Below are 10094 nucleotides of genomic sequence, written 5' to 3' on the forward strand. Positions count from 1 at the left end.
CAACATCCAGTGCCGAGGCTTCTGGGAAGATGTGTTCTTTTTTTGGTTGCACCCGATTTCTTTAGCAAAATAAACACATGGGAGTGCACGTCTCAAGTTTCCTGAGTGTATGCTTACATAGGGTTGTTTCAACGTGTATAGTGGATAGTGTTATATAGTGGGTGTAGAAACACAGAGAGGTGTTCCTCCAAAGTAAATTCCTTGTTTGTGTACACTTACTTGGCGATTAAACTTTATTCTGATTCTTCCACAGCTGTGGCAAGTGTAATCATGGCAAATTACATCTGGAGATAGTTCGGTGCTGCCGGATTGGCTGTGTGTTGGCTTCTGTCGCCAACACAAGCTACTAGACACACGGCAACTGTGAAAGCGGATAAGGCTTAGTCTTAAGGTCTTTGTTGTGTATACATGTCCAATCACTTTTTATATGAACAGTGTTTGTGGCAGATCCAATTGAGAAAAGTTGAAATATAAAGTCAGAGCAATCATTTAGTGTGGACCACATGGGGAGATAGACTGTATTATCTCTAAAATACACGTTATGTATTCACACCAGATATGAAGAACACTGTTGCAATTCAAATCTGAGTCCAAGTCCTTCAAGCTACCTGCTTCTAATAGGTGTTGGGCTTGATTCACACTTTTGGGACTCCTTCCCCTTCCAGCACCTCCATTTAGCAAAAAGCTCAATCACAACATGCTTTTTTCCCCAACATTATTTATTCAGGCCTGCATTAATCAAAGAAAGTGGACCATGTCCATGAAACTTTTATAGGGAAGTTAAATAATAGAAATTAAGAGGATAACAGTAGAGGGGAGCATATCATATATAATGCATAACTATTGAGTGTGTGACAACAAGTAGCATTATACTCATAACTGCAAAATACTGTATCATGTATAATTAGCACTCAGTGAAAATAATTGTGCCATTTATTTTAGAGGTTCCTGTAGCGCTTCAGTGAAGCACCACCAAAGCACTGCGCTAAATTAGGTCTTATCTGCGTAGCCCTTTCTAAGTTTGTTTGCAAACGAGTGTCTGGAGGGAAGCAGCTGTAACCTGGATATTAAGCTTGTAATTTCCTTGGACAGACGTCTTTAATACTGATAAGGAACCCGGGTAGAAGGTAGAGAGCAACTTTCATCAGACCAGACCTTCCTTGAACCTTTCTGCTCTACTCTAATTGCCAAAGCCATGGCTGTAAAATACATTATCTGGAAGAAAATGAATCCTACTTCTAATGCATTTCATCAGAGTTTTTGAAGATTGTGTTTATACCACATTTCTAAGTGTTCTAGTTCCCTATTATGTAATGTGCTACTTTATGATCCATGAAGTGTCTTATCTTTATCTAGAAAGGAATTATGAAATAAAAAGAATTATTCTCTCACTTGTATCTTGCAAGTTGGCTTTTATTCACAGTTCAAAAGCAAAAGAATCCATGAGATATTTGATTCACATTTAAAGCAGCCAAGTGAAGATATGTGATCCTACGTGATTAACCCCAGTAAAGCTGTCTATCATCGTCTAGTTCTCTAGTTCAGTGGTTCCCAATCCTGGTCCTCGGGCCTCCCTGCCCTGCATGTTCTTGATGTCTCCCTGCTCCAACACACCTGATTATAATGAATGGTTCCTTATGAAACCTGAAAACACACCTGATTCATTTGAATCAGGTGTGTTGGAGCAGGGAGACATCAAGAACATGCAGGGCAGGGAGGCCCGAGGACCAGGATTGGGAACCCCTGGTCTAAAACATGCAGGGCAGGGGGTCCCAAGGACCAGGGTGGTGCTGATTTGTCCAAGCCGCTGTGGTATGGGCACATCTTCAGACAGCCACTGTTTCACCTATCTTCCTCATTCACTTTAGGGGTGCGAGGAGGGGTGATGGACAGGTAATTTCAAATTCGAAATTAGTGTTCAGGTACAACCAAGTTATTGGTTGTACCTGAAGGGTGACGTTTTACATCCAGTAACAGTAATGATATTAACAAATAGCCTAAATTACAATGCACAGGTAATTTAGTGATAGCCTATGCCCGCAGTTGTGGTCGTGACCGGTCTTGAAATACAATCCCGAGTATTCTTGGAAAGAGACCAAGACAAGAACGAGTAAAAATGCGGTCGACTCAGAGACAAGACAGAGACCTTCAAAATATGGTCTCAAGTCCAACACCGGTCTCGCCTACTACAACAATGGTATCTTGTGATCTTATGATAATGTTTGGCATTGATTTAAATAGTTTTTGTCTTATAAAAAGGCGACCAGGGCTTGTATGTTATTTCAAGATGGCTATTAAACTGCATCATCTCATTTCAAATGCAAACAAATAAATCCATGCTTCATAGTCCGACAGAAAATGCTAAAACTCACGATGTGGAATCTGATTGGCTCATCAGGGGCACTTGATTGGTTATGTTTATGTATGTGTGTGTGTGTGTGTGTCGTCAGTACAGGGACTGCTGTCTGAGAGAGCTGTACACGAGGGGAGGAATGGAGGTGTGGAACAGCGAAGAAGAAGGAGGAATGGAGGTAGAGGCCTCAGCAGACAGCCCACCCTGGTCTAACAACTCCAGACACCTTGTCCACAGCTCCAACGTCACGGCCAACCTCACCTACTTCCCTTACTACCAGCACTCCCTTACAGTTGCTGCCAGTTTCATCCTGGCCTACCTGTTCATCTTCCTGCTGTGCATGGTGGGGAACGTGCTGGTGTGTATAATCGTGCTGGGGAACCGGCGCATGCGGACCGTCACCAACCTGTTTATCCTCAACTTGGCCATCAGCGATCTTCTGGTGGGAATCTTTTGTATCCCCACCACACTGGTGGACAACCTCATCACAGGTAGCTCAGCTCCTATCTCCTAAATGTAAAAGTGATTTGGCATTTGGAACGTGTCAGCACTGTGTGTGGTAAATACAGACTGTTTCTTGACTGACCACCAAAATACTGTTCGAACTGTTCTGGTTCTTGACGTTTCTTATTGTATCTGTTTACAATTCTATAGTTTCCACCGTCCAAGACCAATTGTTTTCACCAATATGATAAGTTAATAGTGACACATTCTCCGGCATGTAGTTCTTACATTCAAGAGAACTTGCACCGTACAAACATTAGCTTTTCATTCACATCACCGACACACACACATACACACACACACACACACACACACACACACAATCACTCTGATTAAAATGTTTGTACACCGCTGTGCTATACACCTACAATTTCAAGCACAGCAGTCAAACTTAAATCACGTTGGAGAGGAAATAACTTAATTTTTTTTCTTGTGTGCTTGATGATTGACATTGATTCTGTTGAAAGGCTGGCCATTTACCAACACTGTGTGCAAAATGAGCGGCCTAGTGCAGGGGATGTCTGTGGCGGCCTCAGTCTTCACCTTGGTAGCCATAGCTGTCGACAGGTAAGTCAGCTTCTTGATGGCTGCATGAAAGAGAGCTATTCGATTTAGGACTGTAGCACAATTGTAACCTGAGGTGCAACCACTGCTTCATGCAATTCGATCCGAAGTTGAGACACTGAAAGAAACACGAGGAGGTGAAAAGAATAGTTTCGAAGCACTTGGAGGAATGTTTTCTTAAATACTTTTAATATGATGTAAATACTTGAAAAATGTATTCATCTGGGCTGAACTTCTATCCGGTATCTCCACAGGTTCCGTTGTATAGTGTACCCTTTCCAGCCCAAACTCAGCCTTTTCGTGGCCAAGGGGACCATAGTGATGATTTGGGTCTTGGCTGTGGTGATTATGTGTCCTTCCGCGGCCGCGCTGACAGTGGAGGAAGTACCTTATCACTACATGGTTTCCAACCGTGAATTCAACGTCACCTACCCCCTGTACACCTGTTACGAAAACTTCGCCAACCCCAAGATGCGGAAAATCTACACCACCGTGCTTTTCGCTCATATCTACCTGGTGCCTCTCACCCTCATCACCCTGATGTATGGGCGGATCGGGGTGAAGCTCTACACCTCAGTGGTGTCCAACAGGGAGCCCCAGGACACAGCTGTCCAGGGGCCCTCTGGCAGGCATGAGGGCAGGCCCCTGATCTCCCAGAAGAAAATCAAGGTGATCAAGATGCTAATCGTGGTGGCCGTGCTCTTCATGGTGTCCTGGCTGCCTCTGTGGACCCTCATGCTCATGACCGACTACTCTGGTCTGGACGGGGACCAGCTTGAGCTGCTGACGGGCTACATGTTTCCCTTTGCCCATTGGCTGGCCTTCTCCAACTCCAGCGTCAACCCCATCATATATGGCTACTACAACGAGAACTTCAAGAGGGGCTTCCAGGCCGTCTGCCAGCCCAACCCTTGCTGTTGCCCGGGGGACTGGGAGCTGGGATGCAGGAGAGCCGGGGAGGGCCAGACGGGGGCTGGGGGCATTGGGGGGGGTGCCCTCAGAGATGGTACCACCAACGCCAACCCCTTGGTGTTTGGAGCCAGGAATAAAGTTTACACGGACGGAAATCCAACGGATACGGTCCGTCTGGAGCTGGAGCTGAAGAGGAACTCGAGGGTGGGCTGTATCGTCCATATGGAGGGTAGCGGCTCGGAGGGCAGCTCCGGCGTGGGCAGCGGGGGTCACAAGAGAGGGTTTGGCCTGGAGGAGGCAGAAAGGATCAGCCCGCCTGGAGTAGCAGTCTGCCAGGCCTGGGATCATTAGAGAGGAATGGACTGTCATTTTACACTAGCCACAGTACGCTGGAAGGGCTTTGAAAGTCACTTGTCAGAGCATCATGTTTGTTAAATCTAGGGCTGCTAAAGTTACAAACGTGTTCATGTGTTTCAATTTAATATCGCAGATTCTCTCATTTTCCCCTTTTAATGTACCTAAACCAGAGTACATCTGCCTGCTTTCTGCACGGATGCATGAGGTATAAACTTGAAGGCACCAAGGAATCCAAACGTACAATGTCTAAATAAGTATTTCAGAGGGGTTTCTGGGTGTGTGTGCATGCGTGGGGGTTGTGTGTGCATGCGTGCATCTGAAGGAGCCCCTGCATGTGATAAGGACCAGGCAGCTGCAGATCCAGCTGGTCTAACAGCCAGGGATGCAACCAACCCACCACCCCAAAACACACACTATCCTTGAGCTCTTTGCCTCATCTAAGCTCTGCCAGGAAGGGAATAATAAACATGCACGATGCTCAATGGCAAATTTCACTTTAGTAGTTGAAGACTTTAATCCCACGAGGCTTAATTGTTATTGATTGAGATGTTATTTTACTATAAAAACAGGAATTGCAAACAAGTATGTTTTTGTAGCCTGACAAACCAACTGAAAATCCACACATAGGAACTTCACACTTTTAATTGGGACTGGATAAGGGGGGGGAACAACTTGATTGTGTTTATTTAAAATTACTGACTGCAAGCCATGTGAAAACCATATAAATGCACCCACAAAATGTCAGCTATAAGTAAGCAAGAATGAACCTAAATTGTGTTGTGCTGTAGATAGTGGCTGTAGTTTCTTTTGAGTATTTTAACGTGAAAATTGACTTTATATTTGTACTTTGAAAGAATTTAAGATGAACTGTATATGCATCCTCTTGTGTAATGTTTTTAATTTGACAGTAGAACCTGAGTATGATATTTCTGGTAGACATGTACAAGTCTGTTTATCCTGTCTACTCCCTCTGACTCCAGGATGCCAACCGAGCTGGTGACCCCCGCTGGCTAGAAGTTTGTACGTAGTCTCAGGTTATAAAATACATTCTTATCCACACCATCCAGACAGGTGCACAATCAGATGTAAACTGTACATACATCAGATCATTTTCATGATCATCAACAACACTCTTAAGTAGTGTGTGTCATAAAGACTGTTTCATTCATTCAAGGTTTTCAGTTCAATATGCCACATTATCTTCTCCACATTGGGTAGTGCGCTTTCTTTGAAGTCAGGTGGTTCTTTGTAAGAAAATTTCTTGGTGCTTGAGTACCGTGAATGAATGATCACTTTAGGGATGATGAGACTTTAGTGTTTTGAGTTGCTGTATAAGTGTCTCGAATACACCAGTGTGAGGGAATAATCCTGTACTTGTCTCTACCTACTCAGTCACACATCATATCTACATTTACATTTAGTCATTTAGCAGACGCTCTTATCCAGAGCGATTTACAGTAAGTACAGGGACATTCCCCCGAGGCAAGTAGGGTGAAGTGCCTTGCCCAAGGACACAACGTCAGTTGGCATGACCGGGAATCGAACTGGCAACCTTCGGATTACTAGTCCGACTCCCTCACCGCTCAGCCACCTAACTCCTATATCTGAAAGTACCAAGTATTTTACCAGTACGGTAACTTAAAGAGTTAAGGTATTGCAGTGTATCTACAACAAGGAATGAATGACAAATATTCACTGTGGGGGGTTTTGTCCAAAAAATGAATTTACATTTAGCAGACGCTCTTATCCAGAGCGACTTACAGTAAGTACAGGGACATCCCCCCGAGGCAAGTAGGGTGAAGTGCCTTGCCCAAGGACACAACGTCATTTTTGGCACAGTCGGAATCGAACCGGTAACCTTGAGATTACTAGCCCGACTCCCTAACCGCTCAGCCACCTGAGCTGACTCCCACACCTGTTACTCTTACTGTACATGTGGCCAAGTACATTATGGTTCAGAATCTACAGCAGAATATACAAGTTTAACCTCTAAACAATAAAACTACTTTTAAAATGTTTTACATTTAACATGACACAAGCGTTTGGGCACAAGTAACACATTTTAAGAAAAATAAATGCCACAACCATGCCATGTTTTTATTTGTTATATTTATACATCTAGAACTAGAATTACACGGCTAGTCCTAAAGTCGTCCACGTTTGTGATTATTAGAAAAATCCAGGAAAATCCTGCCTGAATGTCGGTATGTTTGTCGATAAAGTTCTTAAGGAAATTGTATTAATAATACAGTTTATGGAAGATGCCTCAGCTTTGGGTTTGATGACAATCTCCATTTACCTGACATAAGTGCCATGTAAGGTGCTGAGGTATTAAGGATCTGTATGGACCAATTCACACAGCTTTCAGACCCAGACCTGCTAAAAAAGCGACGTTGTACATTAACTAACAACAATTGTGGGATTGGGTTGGGCATGTCGGTCCTTCAAATTACTCACTGGCAACAAACATATTGTGACTTTGTGGTACTGTAGCTTTCCTGGTTTTGAAATTAAACCAGGAAAGCTACAGTACCACAAAGTGTTATCTTCGGGTCATTCTGACCCATCAGTCATTGTGACCCACCGTCGTATTGCGACAAATTTACCTCCTACAAAAACAAAGTGAAGCATTTTCTTTTAACTGTCGGGCTGTCTCAGACCCCCCACATTGCAATGGTTAAAAGAAAATTATTTTTATTTGTTTTTGTATTGGGTAAAATTGGGTAAACACAACGGTGGTTCGTTATGAACCTTTGGGTCATGTGACCCGAAGGCAGCACAAGGGTTAAAAGGCACTTCTAGGCCACATGCTTGAGATGTGGGCATTACCCTGATGATTATTATCTATTGATAAATTACTCCTATAATATTTAATATTTTGTATATATATATATATAAATAATATTTTTATTATTTAATTGTTTCTGAGTTCACCGTGCACAAACGTGACAATGCCTTCTCAGCCTGCTGGTTTTTATGTCTCTGTTGTGCAAATGTTCTATGTGAATGCCTAAAAGTGTACCAATGAGAAGCACTATAGTTTGTCTTAGCATTGTCGTTTGATATGAGTTATTTTTTGTATGATTGAAAATTAAACTTATTTAAAGAAATCGGTTAGTGGGATTGTAGTGAAGGTAAGGAGTTTGCTTCAGTTTGAAATCTCACCATTCCATTGGCCAATAAGTTGACTGCGTAATTGTGTGGTTTAATATCCATTCGGTAAATCTATATTGTAGGTTCATAATGCATTATATACAATTATATAATAGATTGTGCTTTTCAACATTCCCAGACGTTTTTTGTTGTTATTTATTATTTTTTATCTTTATGTGGTGAGAGTGGTCTTTGTAAATTTATGTTTGTGGATTCTTGATATATTGATATTTATATATTTCTTTAGCATAAGGAAAAGTCTTTATCAATGTTTCGTTAAAATGTACTTTGAGTTTTAACGTCAAATGATTGACTTTGAGCATCCTCTTGTTCGGCTCTGTCTTAGAACTGCGCATCGCTAACAAGCTCGCCAGGTCAGTCCGGTACGCTTTCATGTTGCCTATTGTGTGTTTCAGGCAGAAACTGTCAGTGTGTTCGTAAAATGTCATCAATGTATTTGTTGTTTTTTTCCCTCTGCATTGCTTGCCTATGAGCAAGTTATTCAACATATGTTGTGTATGTTGACAATAACCAGTTCTGCTCAATAAATACATATATAAATGTTCTTTCCACAGTGTGGCGTTTTTCTCAGCAGTCTGTTGTTATGATACAACTGACTAACATGTATCCAGTATTCTGTTCTGTATGCATTGGAGTGTTGTGCCTGGGGAGGAGATCAATTTGGATTCAAGTACATGACACCTAAGCACAAATTTGATTTAGACTGTATGTGTAGTCAGAGTATTAGTAGTTCTCATAGGACATTTGTTAGCTTGGAAAAACCTCATTTTGTAATTTCCAGAGCATAGTTAGCCTGCTCTAATGATTCCTTATTCACCTCCCAGTACAATGACTAAGAGTCTTGTCGCCAGCGATTTACACAAAAGCGGCAGCAAAAACAATAGAGCTGATAGACTGAGGGTCCCTTTACAGCACCACGTGAATAAGCGCTCCAATTACATTGATTGCAGAAAACAGACTTGGCTGATTGGCTAATGATAAAAGGTTCCCCTACCCTGTCATTCAATCATTCACCTGGAGACTCTTACAGCAGGGAAAAACCCATCTTATTCTCTCTACACAGTTCACAGGCACCGTTTATTGTAGTAAATGTACAATGTATAATGTACATGGTACATTCTACTCTACTCCATTTAAAATGGTATACTAATAGAGCGTCTGCTAAATGACTAAATGTAAATGTAATACCATGGTATTAGTATATAGACTTTATAAGGCTCTGGCAATTCTCTTCTGAGTTCATAGTTTAACTGCACATGACTTATGGAAGAAATGATGAACCTTTCAGGACGATGCCTTGTGGTACGATGTGATCCAACATCAACACTTGGCATCTGGGAATCCTGCCAGTGGCACATGTAATCACCTGCACCACCATCCTCCATAGCTAAGTGCTGTGACATTTGACTTTGTAAAAAGTGCTGTTAATAAGATGAAGTACCTGGCAATTAGTTAGCATGCCAGATCTGAATGACTTTCCTTCTGTGAGTGGGGACTGAGCGTAAACTGAACAGATTAAAAGCAACAGCATCTGTGTGTTTTCACAACAAACTGTCTGTTGAGAACTATATATAGGAAAGCTTATGCTATCCCTGCAGAGATAGCATATATATACACCCACAGAGATAGCATATATATACACCCACAGAGATAGCATATATACACCCGCAGGGATAGCATATATATACACCCACAGGGATAGCATATATACACCCACAGAGATAGCATATATACACCCGCAGAGATAGCATATATACACCCACAGAGATAGCATATATACACCCGCAGAGATAGCATATATACACCCGCAGAGATAGCATATATATACACCCGCAGGGATAGCATATATACACCCGCAGAGATAGCATATATACACCCACAGAGATAGCATATATATACACCCACAGAGATAGCATATATACACCCGCAGAGATAGCATATATACACCCGCAGGGATAGCATATATATACACCCGCAGAGATAGCATATATACATCCGCAGAGATAGCATATATATACACCCGCAGAGATAGCATATATATACACCCGCAGAGATAGCATATATATACACCCGCAGAGATAGCATATATATACACCCGCAGAGATAGCATATATATACACCCGCAGGGATAGCATATGGTGGTGGCACTGGCTTGACAATATGCATTAAACAAGAGTGTAACAAAAGTAGCCTGCAACAAGATGCCAAACCATTGAACTACAGTAAAATG

General features: G+C 42.2%; 1 protein-coding gene across 1 annotated transcript; it reads left to right on the forward strand.

Annotated features, from left to right (window-relative positions):
• Window positions 1-2492: 2492 nt before the first annotated feature.
• npffr1l2 (neuropeptide FF receptor 1 like 2) lies at window positions 2493-4684 on the forward strand. The gene is made up of 3 exons (XM_067227958.1): window positions 2493-2844; window positions 3325-3424; window positions 3676-4684. Exons 1-3 carry the CDS (start codon window positions 2493-2495, stop codon window positions 4682-4684), a joined length of 1461 nt encoding a protein of 486 aa, XP_067084059.1.
• The last annotated feature ends 5410 nt before the right edge of the window (window positions 4685-10094 follow it).

Source organism: Osmerus mordax, chromosome 24, assembly GCF_038355195.1.
Source record: "Osmerus mordax isolate fOsmMor3 chromosome 24, fOsmMor3.pri, whole genome shotgun sequence".
Lineage (NCBI taxonomy): Eukaryota > Metazoa > Chordata > Actinopteri > Osmeriformes > Osmeridae > Osmerus > Osmerus mordax.

Excerpts from the sequence above, each read along its gene's own strand:
- npffr1l2 (XM_067227958.1), top strand. The coding sequence starts at position 2,493 with ATGGAGGTGTGGAACAGCGAAGAAGAAGGAGGAATGGAGGTAGAGGCC. Across the intron at positions 2,845-3,324 it reads GGTGGACAACCTCATCACAG|GCTGGCCATTTACCAACACT; the intron begins GTAGCTCAGCTC and ends TTCTGTTGAAAG. Across the intron at positions 3,425-3,675 it reads GTAGCCATAGCTGTCGACAG|GTTCCGTTGTATAGTGTACC; the intron begins GTAAGTCAGCTT and ends GTATCTCCACAG.